The sequence below is a fragment of the Mesoplodon bidens genome (genome assembly GCF_964165515.1).
Source record: "Mesoplodon bidens genome assembly, chromosome: 18".
NCBI lineage: Eukaryota > Metazoa > Chordata > Mammalia > Artiodactyla > Ziphiidae > Mesoplodon > Mesoplodon bidens.
In genome coordinates this window covers 56,958,762-56,975,174 of record NC_138175.1, presented here as the reverse complement: position 1 = coordinate 56,975,174, position 16,413 = coordinate 56,958,762, and the positions used below count along the sequence as shown (strand labels likewise).

General features: G+C 55.2%; 3 protein-coding genes across 6 annotated transcripts; 2 read left to right on the top strand and 1 right to left on the bottom strand.

Moving 5' to 3' along the window:
- Nucleotides 1–39: 39 nt before the first annotated feature.
- Nucleotides 40–6,760, top strand: TFPT (TCF3 fusion partner). Of its 3 annotated transcripts, none has more exons than XM_081215900.1 (6): nt 40–458; nt 959–1,217; nt 4,276–4,346; nt 5,857–5,926; nt 6,011–6,229; nt 6,602–6,760. In XM_081215900.1, exons 1-6 carry the CDS (start codon nt 436–438, stop codon nt 6,719–6,721), a joined length of 762 nt encoding a protein of 253 aa, XP_081072026.1. In that variant the 5' UTR covers nt 40–435; the 3' UTR covers nt 6,722–6,760. The 3 variants fall into 3 exon arrangements, with proteins under 3 accessions (XP_081072026.1, XP_081072027.1, XP_081072028.1); XM_081215901.1 differs by having other exon boundaries at nt 584–1,217; XM_081215902.1 differs by having other exon boundaries at nt 40–665.
- Nucleotides 6,761–6,815: 55 nt separating this feature from the next.
- Nucleotides 6,816–9,972, bottom strand: NDUFA3 (NADH:ubiquinone oxidoreductase subunit A3). The gene is made up of 4 exons (XM_081215903.1): nt 9,866–9,972; nt 9,572–9,646; nt 7,496–7,573; nt 6,816–6,971 (listed from the first exon to the last, which is right to left on the bottom strand). The coding sequence occupies exons 1-4, from the start codon at nt 9,873–9,875 to the stop codon at nt 6,880–6,882; spliced, it is 255 nt and encodes an 84-aa protein (XP_081072029.1). The 5' UTR covers nt 9,876–9,972; the 3' UTR covers nt 6,816–6,879.
- Nucleotides 9,973–10,820: 848 nt separating this feature from the next.
- On the top strand, nt 10,821–15,838 carry OSCAR (osteoclast associated Ig-like receptor; the record flags this gene model as incomplete). 2 transcript variants are annotated; one of them, XM_081216827.1, is made up of 5 exons in its annotated part: nt 10,821–10,857; nt 11,499–11,531; nt 13,554–13,853; nt 14,710–14,991; nt 15,469–15,838. In XM_081216827.1, the coding sequence occupies 5 exons, from the start codon at nt 10,821–10,823 to the stop codon at nt 15,603–15,605; spliced, it is 789 nt and encodes a 262-aa protein (XP_081072953.1). In that variant the 3' UTR covers nt 15,606–15,838. The 2 variants fall into 2 exon arrangements, 1 of the variants encoding a protein (XP_081072953.1); XR_014013786.1 differs by lacking the exons at nt 10,821–10,857; nt 14,710–14,991; nt 15,469–15,838 and having other exon boundaries at nt 10,960–11,531; nt 13,519–13,618.
- Nucleotides 15,839–16,413: the final 575 nt, after the last annotated feature.

The window sequence follows — 16,413 nt, the reverse complement described above, 5'->3', positions numbered from 1 at the left end:
TGCACCGCGTCTTTCCTGGCTGCGTTTGGAACAACAACTTTATTAGCACCTGCCGCTAGGCGGAGAAGGGATGAGCCGGAGAGAAGAGGGGCTTTATCCGGCTCACGCCCGCTGTGGACTGAGCCTGATAAGCCGAGAATCGCCATAGTCTGACGACAGGGTGTCAAGACAAGAATAAAGTCGAGGGCAACTCAGACCGCTGGTGGAGGCGTTCGACGAGAAAGCAAGGCTTTCAGCCGGGAGTCGAGGTGGAGGTGGAGGGGTTGGGGAGCGGAGCCGGAAATAGGAAACTACAGCTCCCAGAAGGCGTAGCGGCAAGGTCCCGCATGCTGGGGTCGTGAAGCCTGATGGGAAAGGTAGTTTTGCGAACGACTTAACCTAGAGGTTAGCGAGGTTGGAAGTTCTGAGGCCCGGGGCTCCCGGAGTCGGAGAGAGATGGAACTGGAGCAGAGAGAAGGGTGAGTGGCTTTGGGGAAGACTACGAATCCCAAAAGACATTGCGGCTGCATAAGAGCGGTCTTCTGCGCTGAGGACTGACGGGGATTGCAGTTCCTACAACTCCTTTGGCTTATAACTCTTGTAGGGACTGGGGTCCGTACTCGAGCATCCTGGGGGAAAAGGCTACGGGTCTAGACTCCTGGATCTGACAGGCGAGGCGGTTGGAGGTCAGGACTCCTGGGTCTGAGTGAGGGCTTGGGGGACTCGAACTCCCCGTGGGACTCGGGAAGAAGGGGTCTGGACTCCTCGATACTGGGAAGCGGGTGCTGGGGCCCTGGACTCCTGGATCCTGGGAGGAAGGGGTCGGGGCTCGAACTCTTCTGGATCCTGGGAATGGTGGGCTGGGGGCCTCGGACTCCTGCATCAGAGAGAGGAGGAGTCTGGGAGTCGGGCTCCTGGTCTGTGGGAGGAGGGACTAAGGGTTAGGTATTCAGGGTCCCTGAGCCCACTGACTCTACAGGACCATGGCATCTGTGGGCTTTGAAGAGTTCTCAGCGCCGCCAGGCTCAGAGTTGGCGCTGCCTCCTTTGTTCGGTGGTCACATCCTGGAGAGCGAGCTTGAGACAGAAGTGGAGTTTGTGTCTGGGGGTCTGGGTGGCTCCGGGCTCCGGGAGCGAGATGAAGAGGAAGAGGCAGCCCGGGGCCGGCGGCGGCGCCAGCGGGAACTAAACCGCAGGAAGTACCAGGCGCTAGGTCGACGCTGCCGGGAGATCGAGCAGGTAGGTGAGTGTGGATTCCCCTGTTTTGGGGTCCCCTGGCCTCCATTACCAATCCTTCCCAGTCTCTGTCTAGATGCCCAGCCTCCCTTGCCCGGCTGAATGAATTTTCCATTCACTTATTCATTCATTATTAATTTATTTAGCACCTATTATGTGTCAGGCAGTGTGCAAGGCACCTTGGAGAGATGTCTCCTCTAGGAGCATCACCTGACAACCCAGACCAGCTCACTGATGTTTCACAGGTGCCTCTCTAGCTCCCCACCGATCAAACTTTTCAAATCTCCCATACCCTTGACATCATTCGCTCCTCATGTCCTGTCTGTTCTGCCTCTCAGATCTCTCTGGGGTCCTTCTCCTCCCCTCCATCCCCACGCCTCTGCCCAGCCTCAGGTTCTTTCTGCTGAATCACTGCATTAGCCTCCTTGGTGAGAATGAGGATGGAGCAGTAAGCAGGGCCCAGATCTTGAAAGGCCACCAGAGCAAGAGGTTTGGATTTTTTTTTTTTTTTTTGAGAGTGATGGGGAGCTATCAAAAGGTTTCAAACAGGGGAGGGACAGGGTCAGTGTTTGAAAGACTCTGAATTTGGTTGGACTCTTTTGCTAGGGCCGCTGTATCAAGAACCACAAACGGATGGCTAAGTAATAGAAATGTACTGCCTTACGGTTCTGGAGACTAGAAGTCTGAGATCAAGGTGTCAGCAGGGTTGGTTCATCCTGAGGGCTGCGAGGGAGAATCTGTTATCTGTTCTAGGCATCCTCCCTAGCTTCTGGTGGTTTGCTGGACATCTTTTGTGTTCCTTGCTTGTAGATCTCTGCTTTCATCTTCCCGTGCTTGTGTGTGTATCCCAATTTCTTTTTTTTTTTGCGGTACGCGGGCCTCTCACTGTTGTGGCCTCTCCCGTTGCGGAGCACAGGCTCCGGACGCGCAGGCTCAGCGGCCATGACTCACGGGCCCAGCTGCTCAGCAGCATGTGGGATCTTCCCAGACCGGGGCACAAACCCATGTCCCCTGCATCGGCAGGCGGACTCTCAACCACGGCGCCACCAGGGAAGCCCTCCAATTTCTTTTAATAAGGATGCCACCAGTCATATTGGGTTAAGGCCAATCACCTCATTTAACTTGATTCCCTTTGTGAAGACCCTGTGTCCAAATACGGTCACATTCTGAGGCACCGGGAGTTAGGACTCCAGCACACCTTTTTTGGGGGGGCACCATCCAACCCGTAACGACGGTGTTGGGGGAGTTCTGGAAGGGGGCTGGTGTAGTGGCCCAGGCAGGAGAGGAGGAGGCTTGAGCTGGGGTAGGAGTCAAGGAGAGGGAGAGAGAGAGACGACTTAGAGAACTAATAAGGAGGTGAGGTTTGAGTCAAGTCTTAGATTAAGTAGGAACACGTCAAGCTGAAGGGAAAGGTACACTGAGGACTCTGTGTGGCATAGGGCTTACTCAGGATTGGAGAGGTGTTTGGTTTGATGGGGGTGCTGGGGAGGGGATTTGAATGCCAGGCTGAGGGCGGTGGACTTGGAGCAGGATCAGCTCCAGGTATTAAAGTATATTCCCCTGAAGCTGCACAAAGGCTGAGCCTATGCATACCCTGTGGCCAGCTGTCCCAGTCCTCCCTACGTACCCAGCAGACATACATACAAACACACACCTGATGACGGTTAACCTGATGACGTTCCTAGCAGTACTGTTTTGTTTTGTTTTTTTTTTTTTGGTTTGTTTGTGTGGCCTGTGGGATCTTAGTTCCCCAACCAGGGATCAAACTTGCGTCCCCTGCAGTGGAAGCGCGGAGTCTTAACGGCTGGACCACCAGGGAAGTCCCTGCAGCACTCTGTAATATGGTTTTATGTACGTGTTAATATAAACTTACGTAATATACATAAACCAGACACCGTGTATCTTTTACCAGGTAGCCTTTGCCTCCGCTTCATCCTTCAGCTCACCCCAACCTCTCTCCTCTCCACGACCACTCCTCTCTCTTCTTCCCCCCCGCCCCACCCCGTGATTTCACGACGCCTCATGTCACTGTGTGTTCACAGGGTCTGGCAGCAAGGGTGGTGCTGTCAGAGTGAGCCCTCCCACCTGAGTACCCACTGCGTGCCAGGCCTGCTCTGGGGGCTTTACGCAGGGACATCTGGGAACTCAGCGCCCCCCAAGCAGCAGGTATCCGGAGCCCTGTTTAACAGATGGATGCTGGGGTCCAAAGAGACTCAACCATTTGCTCAAATGGAGTTGCATTTGAGCCTCTGCTCTTAGCTCCCCCGTCCCCCGCCAGGAATAAGTTGTTATTATTCTCCTTTTACCAGTGCAGAAACCTGAGGCTCAGAGAAGTTAAGTAACTTGCCCAAGGTCCCAGAGCTGAGAAGAGGCAGGCTGGGATTCAAACCCAGGTCTTTCTGACGCAGGAGCAGAACATACTCTTTCACGCTTGGGCACACGTCTCCTCTGATGACCTTAACTAAAGCGGCCACCTCCTGCCCTAATCTCCAGCATATCTACCAGTTTGGTGTCCTTCAAGCACTTTATCACTAGGTGAAGTCATTTGTTTAGCAGTATTCAGGGAGCACCCCCTCTGCCAGGGTCTGCTCAAGGCACCGGGGACAGAGGCACAAATCCTGGTCCTTTGGGGCTTCTGTTCTGGTGGGGGAGATGGAGAGTGAGGACACTGCATAGAGAGAGAGGCTCTAAGGCGATGGAAAAGTGGAGCTGAGAAAGGGGGGGACGCTCTGGCGTGGGAAGTGGGGGAGGGGCTGCTGCAATTAACGGGAGGTCTGAGCAGGTAGCCTTTGAGTGCAGCCTTTGAGGGAGCTAGGCAGGCACCTGGGGAAGAGCACGTGGAAAGCACTCAGGACAGGACAGTGTCAGGGGACTCAAGCGTGAGCCACGTGGATGAGGGAGAGGAGCAAGAGAGGCAGCGAGGCGGGGGAAAGAGCAGACACAGCGGGCCCTGGAGGCCCCGGGATGGCCCTGGGCCAGTCGCCCTCCAGCGGGGCCCCATGCACCACGTGTTGAGCACGCGGAGTCCGGCTGACCTGTGTTTTCTCCCACCTCCCCGCAGGTGAACGAGCGGGTCCTGAACAGGCTCCATCAGGTACAGAGGATAACTCGGAGACTCCAGCAGGAGCGGAGGTAACCCCTTGCACACCTGCTCTGGGCCTGCATCGCTTGTCTCTGCTCCCCCCAACCCCTGTCACCACCACCTTGGGCCTTGGAAGAAAGCCGAGCCCTGGGCCTTGGGGGAGAGGTGTGCTCCCTTTGAATGGAGTGTAACACAATGCAGGAGGCCAGACTCAGGGTCACAGACTCAGCTTCAAGCACCGTTCTGCTGTGTGACTCAGGGCAAGCCGCATCCCCTCTCTGAGCCCCAGTTCCCCATCAACTAAGGGTTAACACTAAGATCACGAGGCTGCTGAAGATTAAATGGGAGCCCACAGGAGATGAGCTCGGCTGAGCCTCCCACCTCGGGTCACCATGACCAGGACGGGGAGTGAGCTCTGGGGCCAGCCCACCACTCCACTGGGTCCCCATCTCCATGAAATGTGGAGAACAGGCTTTATTACAGAGTCTCCATGATGCCGAGACCCCCGGTCAGTCCTCAGCCCTCTACTTACCTGACCCAGTGGATATACCCTCTTCTTTGAAGCACTTTCTTGGCCAGGTCACTCTCCTGTCTCAGTTTCCCCTCCTCCCAGCCGTTGATTCTTGCCTCTTTGCTGGTTCATTCTCACTTCCCCAAACCCTGAACCTGCAGTAGCCAGGGCTCAGCTCCTGGGTCCTCCTCTTGTCCACATCTGTGCTGTCCAGGATGCTAGCTGCAGGTGGTGACTTTATTTTACACTGAAGTTGAATTTTAACATTCATTAAATACATTTCAATTCATTCAAATGAAACTGAAAATTCAGTTCCTCAGTGGTCACAGTCCCAGTTTATTAAGACGAAGTGAAATTGGAAATTCACTCCCTCAGTTGCACGAGCCTCATTTCATGTGCTTGGTAGCCACGTGGTTCCGATTTTCATCTGAATTAACTAAAATCAAGCGAAATTTAAAATTTCCATTCCTCAGTCACTCTCGCCACGTGGCAGGCGCTCAAGGATGGTGACAGGTGATCGGTGGCTTCTGTGGTGGATAGCACAGAGAGGACACCTGATACCTACTTGTAGAATAAGAGACTGCACGTAAAGCGCTCCACCCAGGCGCTGGCTTATGGGGACCATCTAATCAGAGCTTAAAACAAACAAAAAACCAAAAAGCTTTTGGAAGCAGGAGTGGGGAAGAGAAGGCAGCGTCACCCGTGCGAGCACTCTGGGCCCGCCTCCCAGGGATTAATGAAAATAATAACTTACGTTTGACTGTTTACAAGCCGAGTACTGCAGAGCTGTCGTCAAGCTGCAGTGTCGTGGTCAGCGGGCCGCCCAGTTGGGGTTGTCACCTCCAGATTACAGAGCAGGAGTGGAGGTGCAGGTCACCTGGTCCTGCCCAGAGCCCCACTGGCTGCTCAAGTGCTTGCTACCCGGGTGACTCAGACCTTCTGGGTCCAGGACAGCCTTGGCCTCAGAGTCAGAGCTGGGCTGTCGTGGGCCCCCTTCCCAACCACCAGAAGGTAAAGCTGCCCCCCCGGCGGCTTATCTCCGGCCGCAGGTTCCTCATGAGGGTGCTGGACTCCTACGGTGATGACTACCGCGCCAGCCAGTTCACCATCATGCTGGAGGTGAGTGCGACGCGGTCACGGGTGGGCTGGGGGAACCGGGGGCCCAGGACACAGCCCTCACGTGCCCACCTCCCTGTCTGCCAGGACGAGGGCAGCCAGGGCACAGACGCCCCCACCCCAGGCAACGCTGAGAACGAGCCTCCAGAGAAAGAGGGGCTGTCCCCGCCTAGAAGGACACCCGCACCCCCAGAACCTGGCAGCCCGGCCCCTGGCGAGGGGCCCAGCGGGCGGAAGAGGCGGCGAGCACCCCGGGACGGCCGCCGAGTGGGAGCTGCGCTGACTCCAGAACTGGCCCCGGTGCAGGTGGGGGCGGCCTGGAGCCCAGGGGTCCGCCGGGTGGGACTAGGGCTCCTGGGCTTCCCTGCTGCGCTGCGGGGGGGTGGGGCTGGGCCCTGCAAGGCGGGGAGGGCTGGAAGGGTTGGACGGGGCTGGCGTTGGCCGGGGAAGGAGAAAGAGTTGGAAGATGCCAGGCAAGGGGCTTTCGTGGAGAAGGAAGATGTGGAGGCGGCTCTGGGGAGAAGAAAAGATAACCGGGGAAGGTCGGCAGAGGAGGGAGAGGAGGCGGGGGAGGGTGGTGACGCTGGAGGGGATGCCGGGACTTCTGGTGAGGAGCACATAGGACGCTGCCCCGGGAGGCCGGGGGCGCTTCTCACGCCTTGTTCTCACCTACCCCAGATCAAGGTGGAGGAAGACTTCGGCTTTGAAGCGGACGAGGCCCTAGACTCCAGCTGGGTTTCTCGGGGGCCTGACAAACTGCTGCCCTACCCAACCCTAGCCAGCCCCGCCTTTGACTGACACCTCCCCCCCCACCGCAGTAAACCAACCCCTACACTCGCCTCGGCCGCTGTCCACTGCTTCCACCTGCAGCCGCACACACTCAGACACCGGGTGTGGTTTTCACATTTTTATTGGGGGCCGTCAGGGAGGGGGCCTCTCCCTGTCAATGGAGAAGCTCACAGTTTCTTCAGCCACTCCAAGCTTGGGCCCTGGGGGTCCTGGGGGTGGCTGGGCACATCAGGCATGTTCCCATCGTCTCGGAGGGGCACTGTGGGACAGGAGGGTGGGCCACTGAGATAAGCAGATCGCTGGGGGCCCACAGAAAAGGGCTGGCCTGTCAGCTTACTTTCAAAGAGGGAAACGGGACCCCGGGGAGAGATAAGAAAGAGAGTAAGGGTCAGAAAATCAGAGATGTAGGGAAGTGGGGAAATAGAGACCTAGAGACATGGGAGACCAGAACGATGGATACTGAAAGGAGACCCAGAGAAAGACCCAACAGATACAAGGAAGCAGAACAGAGACCTGGAGAGGTGGAGACCCAGGAAGACAAAACTCCAGAAAGCAACAGAGATTGGGAACCCGGACAAGGACAGAAATCTGGAACCATGACAGAAACTCAAAGTGCAAAAACAGAGCGAATTGTACGGCACGTGGATTATATCTACTGAAGGAAAAAACAAGAGTCCAGACTGCACTGCGGAATCTGGGATCCCTGCAGAGGCAAGACCTGCCCATCGTCATCCCACCCCCAGCTCGGCAGGGTCCACGGCCGCTGCCCCGGCTCCCACTCACCTGGGTAGTTGTAGGGTGTGGCCTCATTGATCATGATGGAGTACTTGGCGTAGGGGCTGAGTGCAGGCAGGATTATAGCTGCGGAGAGACACAGGGGTGAGGCCCAGGGGAAGGAGGTGGCGGCGGGGACAGCAGCTGAGCCTTTTCAAGATGGGGGTCAAGTGCATGCGGGGAGGGGAGGAGGTGGATCCAGCACCTCCAGGAGGCCCCTGGGCACCCTGGGAGCCCCGTACATCAGCAGAAGGGTTTATAAGACTTTTGTTTGTTTGTTTGTTTTTGTTTTTTGCGGTACACGGGCCTCTCACTGTTGTGGCCTTTCCCGTTGCGGAGCACAGGCTCCGGACGCGCAGGCTCAGCGGCCATGGCTCACGGGCCCAGCCGCTCCGCGGCATGTGGGATCTTCCCGGACCGGGGCACGAACCCGTGTCCCCTGCATCGGCAGGCGGACTCTCAACCACTGCGCCACCAGGGAAGCCCAAGACTTTTTTTTTTTTGGAAGTGAGGGTGGAAGCCAAGCATCCACAGACTTGTGGGACCTAGAAGACACAGGAAGGAAGAAAGGGTTGGTCACAGAATGAGCGCATTTGAGTCATGGAGCATATTAAGGGGTGTGGGTCGGGGGTGTTTTGGGAACGTTCCAGAGAAATCATGAACTGTTACAAACTGAGGAGAAGGTTTTGTACAAAGAACAGTCATTGAGAAATTACGGTCCACCTGGGGTAGGAGCAGGGAGTCATGGTGGGTGGGGCAGGGCATGTAAAGGAATATTCTGGGTCAGTGCTGTCCGACATAAATATAAGAGCCATGTATGTAATTTTACATTTTCTAATAGCCACATAAAAGTTAAAACATACAGGGCTTCCCTGGTGGCGCAGTGGTTAAGAAGCCCCCTGCCAATGCAGGGGACATGGGTTCAAGCCCTGTTCCGGGAAGATCCCACGTGCCGCGGAGCAACTAAGCCCGTGCGCCACAACTACTGAGCCTGCGCTCTAGAGCCTGCGAGCCACAACTACTGAGCCCACGTGCCATAACTACTGAAGCCCGTGCGCCTAGAGCCCATGCTCTGCAACAAGAGAAGCCACCGCAGTGAGAAGCCCGCGCACCACAACGAAGAGTAGCCCCCGCTCACCGCAACTAGAGAAGAGCTGCGTGCAGCCAAGAGTAAATAAATAAAATAAATAAATTTATAGAAAAAAAAAGTTAAAACATACAAATTAAAAAATAAATTTAACCTGGTATACCCAAGACATTTCAACATACCCTCGGCCTAAAAGACATTGATATTTTATATACTCTTTGTTATACAAAGTCTTTGAAATCCGGTGTATGCTTTACATCAGGGTAACATGTACCATCTCAATTCATATTGGCCCCATTTCAAGTGGCCCATGTGACCCGTGGCCGCCGTGTGGGACAACTGTGTTCTAGAACCCCACTCAGTGTGTGGCCTGCCAACCAGCAGTATTGACAAGACCTGGGAACGTGTTAGAAATGCAGCATCCCCAGACCCACCCCAGACCCCCTGAATCAGAACCTGTATTTCACCAAGACCCACAGCATCACCTTGAAATCTGAGTAGCCCAGTTCTACAGCTGAGGTTCTCAATCGCAGAAGCACATTAGAAGCACTGGGGGATTTTCACAAGACACAAGATTCCCTAGCCCCACCTCCACCCCACCCAATTCAATTCAGAACCTGGGGTGGGGGTGGGGGATGAGGGTGAAAGGGGAGGATAAGGACATTACTTTTCATTTATTATTTTTTTTAATCTATTATGCACAGCTAGGGTTGACAACCTCTTCTTTTAAGGGATTCTGGACTTCTTGGGTGGGTGCGTACGGGGTGGGGAGCGATGGGGTGGTGGAGGAGTCATAATACTAGGGGTGGGTGTTGGCATACAAGTGGGGACACGGAACGTTGAGGGCGGCGGTCAGGCCTCGGGGGTACAGGATGGAACGATGGTGAGGGGGCGATGGAGCACTGGTGGGGGGCAGTGGGACCTCTAGGGGGTGGAGGAGACAAAGCCGGGACGCCCATTGGGGGTGATGCACTTTCGCGCCTGGGGCACTCACGCACCGAGACCCCCGATGGTGAAGGATGCCACTAGCACCGGCTCCTTGGCCCAGACATTCCTGAGAAAGGCGGCGATTCCTGGAAGGGTGGGCGAGGAGGGTCACCCCTGCAGGTGATGCCCCCAGTGACCTCTACCCCTCTCGCGCCACCCCCGCCCTGGAGAAGCTACCTCGTGACCTCTGCGTCCCCCTCCGGCCCAGACCCTACCGCCTCTACGGGGGCTCCGTCTTGTCCTACCCCTGGCACCACCCGGGGTTCCCGGTACCATCCCCGCGCGCTGACGGAACCCGCACTTACTCCCGGCCATCTTGGTCTCGGCAACGGCGGCGGCGGCTCCGGCAGCGAGGGCGCGGAGCACTCTGGGAGTTGTGGTCCCTGGGCACGGCCTCCGCAGTCGGAGTCCGCGCGTGCTCATTGGCGCAGAACAGCAATCCCAGGCGGTGGCGGGGGTGCGGAGCACTCTGGGAGTTGTGGTCCTGGCCCGCTAGCCTCCACGGGCTGAATCCGCGCGTGCGTACTGGCGCAGAACAGCGGTCCTAGACGAAGGCTGCGGGGAGAAGAGGCGGTGCTGCAGATTTAAGCGCAAACTTGTCTTGGCGGACCTGCCGCCGCTCTCTTTTTTTCTCTCCGCCTAGAAAGTCGTTCCAGAGGAGTAACTTTCAGTCCTCCTACTGCGGCCCAGCTAAGGCGGAATGCATCAGTCCTCACTTCATAGTTTACTCATGAGAGCCCATTTTACAGATGGACAAACGGAGGCTGGGAGAGGACGAATCACCAATTTGAGGTCTCAGCTTAAAATCAGTTCGTCCTGCAAGCCCTAAGTCTCATCCCAGAAGGGTTAGGGGCCTTCTGTATACTCTCACAGTGCTCTATGTGACCTCCATTATAGCTCCATTAACTAACCTGGTCGGAATCTGCCTTTCCATCACGCTGGGAGCTACTTGAGCACAGTAATGGGGTCTGACTCCCTTCTGTGCCCCTTTCCCCCAACCGTGTAGCACAGGGTCTGGCACATAATAGATGCTAATTTTTTTTTTTTAAGTTTAATGAACACAACAGTTATGACTGCTCCCTCTCCCAACTTTTTCCACAGCACCATGGGGCTGTGACACAATCACCCAGGGGCCCCCACCTCGCTCCTTCCTTCCCTAAATAGGGCTCCGGCTTCCTGATGTTGCCTCATTTCCTGGTAGGGGAGAGGGCACAGCCGAGCCCTGGCTCCTGTTCCTGCTCCAGCCGAGAACTGCCCACCATGGCCCTGGTGATGAATCTGCAACTGCTGACTCTCTGTGAGACACCCCACCCCCTTCTCCCTGGGCCCCTGGCTGGGCTGGGGTCTCCCTGAGGGCAGGTGCAGGGTGATCAGGAGGCACGAGCTGAGGGTTTGGAATCCTAGGCCAGAATAACAGGACTGGGGCTCAGACCCCTGGGTCCTAAGGCAAGAGGGCCCAGGGGTCCTGAATTCCTGGAAGAGGAGGAAGTTGGGGGCAGGATTCTCTACATCTTGAAGCAGGAGAGGGCTAGAGATCTGAATTCCTGGAGACAGAGAACCTATAGTTCTAGATCTTGATGTGGGAGGGAGATGGAGAAGCCAAGACACCAGGGAAAGAAGGAAACTGGGGGCCCAGACTCCTGCAGCCCAGAGAGGAGAAACTGTGGGCTCAGATTATTGTCTCCTGGAAACGGTGGAATCCAAGGGCCTGAACTCTTGGGTGTAGAGGCAAGAGGGGCTTGGGTCCAGACTTTTGGGCTCTTAAATAAGTGGCGACTGGAAGCCTGAATTTATGGCTACTGAGGAGGAAGTATGGGCAAGATTTCTGTTTCCCAGAGGATAGAGGGCCTGGGGACTTAGATTCCTGGGTGCCCAATGAGGTGGGGCCGGGAGCAGCCGAAGGCTTTGAGAAGACCAAGCCCCTTCGACCTTCTGTAGGGCTGGTGTGTCACGCAGACATCACTCCAACTGGTGAGTCACACTCCACACCCATTCTCCTGTGTGTTGCTGACACCCCATTTCCAACTACTCAGATTTTATTTTGGTGCCTCCCCTCCCCCCAGATTTCCTTACTTCCCTCCCCCTTCCTTTATTTCTTTCCCTCCTTCCTTCCTCATTCATTTCAGTGACCAGTATAGGTAAGTAGTGAAGATCATGAACTTTGGAGTTAAAGAGACCTAAACTGGAACCCCAGTTTCGCCATCGTATTCATTTATGACCTTGAACAAACCACTGAATGCTAAGACTCAGTTTATTTCTCTGTAAAATGGGCTGTTGTGAGGATTTAATAAAATCACATGCATAAAACCCTCGGCTCAGAGCTTGGCAAAGTGCAGGGCTCAAGAAATAGGATCTCTGGCAATGCCTATTATTCCCCTTTGGAAAGTAGGGTCCTCCACCCTGAGAGAAACCCTCCAGCCCTGGGTTTCTTTCCAGGGTTTCTGATGGGTGAGACCTCTTCCTCCTCTCAATTTCCCTCCATTACACTCCAACTTCAAATAAGAATCACCTGGAGAACCATTAATACCTTAGCTATCAATTTATTTTAATTATTTTTTAAATGTTAAAGCTAACATATATTCATGGTTTTAAAAATTATTATCAAGGGACATATGACAACCTCCTTCTTCCCCTGGCTCATCTTCCTTAAATATCTCTGAATCCTTAGAAGAACTTTCCATGCTTTCAAACACACGCATGTATTTTTGTACTTCTTTTTCTCCCGAAGCAAAATTGATATTTCGTGACTCACATTGTTCTGCATCGTACATTTTTCACTTTGCAATCTCTCTTGGAGACATTTCCATGTCATTATAGCTAGCTCTACCTTTTTCTCTCTTTTTAAAAAATGCTCTCTAGCATTTGCCATTGTACAGCTGGATTCTAGTTTACTTGGTCCTCTTGATGCATATTTAGGTTGTTTCCAACTTTTCCCCTCACAATCATTGCTGCAGTGAGCGTTTCTGTATAAGCTTTTTGTGCCCATGTAACTGCATTTGTCTAGGGTGGACTTATTGGGTGGTTGGTCATGCCCTTTGTGTGTCTTGATAGAAACTGACAAAATGACTTCTCAAAAGGTGCAACTGAGTGCACCTACATGCCTCTTTTACTACATATTCACCCAAACACAATGTTAACCATTATTTAAATTTTTGACAACCTGAGAGGCAAAAATGTCTTACTATTGTTTTAGTTTTTAAAACTAATATCACTAAGGTTGGACAACTTTCACATAACCCCCAAATGTGTTTTGGTCAGGTGGACTTCCTCTTCTGTGAGTTGCCTATTCACATGTTTTGCCCGGCTCTCAGTTGAACTGGCCCTAGGATTTCTTTCTACACTCGTAGCCTATGTGATTCATGAATAAGCCATTTCTGCCAGTGCTGTCACTTGTCTTCTAGCGTCACTTATATGTCTTTTCTCATACACAGCTTAAACATGTTGAAGCTGTCAACTTAATTACCCTTGTCCGTTCGAGTTTTTCATTTTATATTTTAAGACAGCCTTCTCTACCCCCAACACAAATATATTTTCCTATATTTTCTGCTAATACTTTTTATAGTTTTTTTTTTTAAACACATGTAGTTCTTTACATTAACCTGCAATTAGTTTTGGGGAATGGTGTGAGGTAGGGATCCAACAGTTTTTCCCCCAAATAGGTAGCAAGTTTGGGCAACTATTGAAATATGTCAAATATGGTACATATATTCTGGAGGGCAATTTGAAATCACAGATTTCTGGGACCCAATCCCTTGAAGTGATGTTTAAAAACCATGGAGTAAAGGTCAGGAGTTGATGCCCTGCTCCTCTGATTTGCAGCTAATTTTGACAAGCCTCGGTTGGGGTCCAACGTCTCCCCTATTTTACAAGCAGGGAACTGAGGCTGAGAAACGGCCAGTGATTCTCAAGGAGATTCTCCTCCTACCCCAGCTGCCCCCTCATTTCCTTGGGCTCCTAGGAAGCCTGAGGACCCAGGCAGCCCCGTTTGTTCAGTCCCCCCAGCCTCATACCCTAAGCCGCGGCTGGGGGCTCAGCCAGCTGCAGTTGTGACACCCGGGGTCAACGTCACTTTGAGGTGCCGGGCACCCCAGCCCACCTGGAGGTTTGCACTCTTCAAGTCTGGAGAGGTTGCTCCTGTGCTGTACCGGGATGTATCTGCGGAGCTGGCGGAGTTCTTCCTGGAGGAGGTGACCCCAGACCAGGGGGGCAATTACCGCTGCTGCTACCAGAGGCTAGACTGGGGACCAGGCGTCTGGTCCCACCCCAGTGATGCCCTGGAACTCCTGGTGACAGGTGAGAGCCTGGGGGAGGGGGCTGTGGAGAGGGGGCACAGGTGGGATGAGGGAGGGGAGGAGGGACAGAGAGAGAAAACACACCAGGGAAACAGCGGGGATCCTCAACCAGGGGCGATTTTACCTCCCCCACCCCCACCCCCAGTTTGGCACCATCTGGAGACATTTTTGCTTGTCACGACCGGGGACGGGTTTGCTACTGCCATCCCATGGGTAGCCATCCTACAGTGTACAGGGCAGCACAGCCCCTAACACCCCACGCCCAAAGAATCATCCGGATGTATCCAAAAATGTCACTAGTGGAAATTCCCTGGCCGTCCAGTGGTTAGGACTCCGCGCTTTCACTGCCAAGGGCGCGGGTTCAATCCTTGGTCGGGGAACTAAGATCTAAAATAAAAAGTCACTAGTGCTAAGGTTGAGAAACCCTGGGAGAGGCGCAACCTCTGTGACCCGGGGGAGTGAAACACTAACGAGTGGGACGTTAAAGACAGAGAATTTTAGTGAGGCACCGGCACAGTGGGGAAAAGCGACATGCAGGGAGGGAGACAGAGACGCAGAGGCACAAGGGCACAGAGAAGCTGAGGGAGACCCACAGAGAAGGGAGAGACGTCGAGACACTGCCCAGGACAAGAGGAGAGAGAAGTGCAGGGGGAGACAGAGGCTGAGAGACTAGGAGCGGGGGAGAGGGAGGCAGGAAAGAAGAGCGGAAAAGAGGAAGGAGGGAGGAGGAGGGGAGAGAAAACGGGGGGTAGGAAGAGTGGGGAGGAGGGGAGAGAGGATGAAGCGGGAAGAGTGGGGGGGGAGCGGGGAGGGGAGAGAGAACCTAGCCCCCCTGTCCCGGTCCTCCTCCCCCGCAGACGAGCTGCCGCGCCCGTCGCTGGTGGCGCTGCCCGGGCCGGTGGTGGCACCGGGGGCCAACGTGAGCCTGCGCTGCGCCGGCCGCCTGGGGGGCATGAGCTTCGCGCTGTACCGCGAGGGCGTGGCGGCCCCGCTGCAGTACCGCGACTCGGCGCAGCCCTGGGCGGACTTCCCGCTGCTCGGCGCCCGCGCGCCCGGCACATACAGCTGCTACTACCACACGCCCTCCGCCCCCTACGTGCTGTCCCAGCGCAGCGAGCCGCTGGTCATCAGTGCGGCCGGTGAGGGGCCCCAGCCCTCTGCCCCCAGACGCAGGGGTCCAGACCCCCAGCCCCTCCCCCCTCAGACCCAGGGGTCCGGAACCCCAGCCGCTCCTCCCTCAGACCCAGGGGTCCAGGCCCCCAGCCCCTCCCCGCTCAGACCCAGGGGTCCGGGGCCCCAGCCCCTCCCCCCTCAGACCCAGGGGTCCGGAACCCCAGCCCCTCCCCCCTCAGACCCAGGGGTCCAGGCCCCCAGCCCCTCCCCGCTCAGACCCAGGGGTCCGGGGCCCCAGCCCATCCCCCCTCAGGCCCAGGGGTCCGGAGCCCCAGCCGCTCCTCCCTCAGACCCAGGGGTCCGGGGCCCCTGCTCCCATCGACCCCCTCAAGTTTGAGACTGGGATTTGCGTCCCAACTCCACTCTGGAGGTTAGGGAGCCAGAGGGTGGGCCGAACCTGTGGCTCGGAAGCTCACCGCCTCTCTCCCTTGCTGGCCCCGCAGGCTCGGGCTCCTTGGACTACACCCAGGGCAACCTCGTCCGCCTGGGGCTGGCAGGCCTGGTCCTCATGTCTCTGGGCACGCTGGTCGTTCTCGACCGGCGCAGCCAGAATCGCGCCCCTTGTATCATCTGGGCCTGAGCCTCAGAGGACAGAGACTTCCCAGAGAGGATGGTGAAGAAGCTGGAATCCCTTGGGTTGGACCGCCCTTCCAGCCCTCCTCGCTGAGCCCAGCTTCCCGAGTAACAACCACCTTTGCACCACGCCCTGGATCTTCCTTTGGGGTCATTTCTCCAGGACCTCCCGGATCAGCGGGAGGCACCATCAGTGTGGTTAAGCCTTCCTCGCCAGCAAGACCTGAGTTGGAATCCCAGTGCCGCTGCTAATATCCTAATATCCCTGTGGGATAATAGGAAAGCGACCCTTCCCCAGCCTCGGTTGCCCTGGCTCTAAGATGGGAGCGCTGGAAATCCCCACTTCATTAGGGTTAAGTGGACAATGCATACGAAGGGTTTAAAACAGTGACTGGCTCACAGAAAATGTTCATTAAATGTTAGCTACTGTATAAAAGCTATTTCTATCCAACTCACAGAACCCAAGTGAAATTCTAGTTGTAGTTTTCCAGTTGTTCATGCTCCAGCTCACCTTGTACGCAACTCACCGTCATTCCCTTCATGACACCACTCTTGGTTGCCAAACAAACGTCTTCCGAAGTCCTACTCAGACCCTCCCCAAAGGCAGACCAAGATAAGACCACCATAGAATTTCTTCTCCAATTACAGCTTCATTTGCTCACAGCTGTTTTCCTTGAACCGCCATTATCTTTTTTTTTTTTTTTTTTTGTGGTACGCAGGCCTCTCACTGTTGTGGCCTCTCCCGTTGCAGAGCACAGGCTCCGATGCAGGCTCAGCGGCCATGGCTCACGGGCCCAGCCGCTCAGCGGCATGTG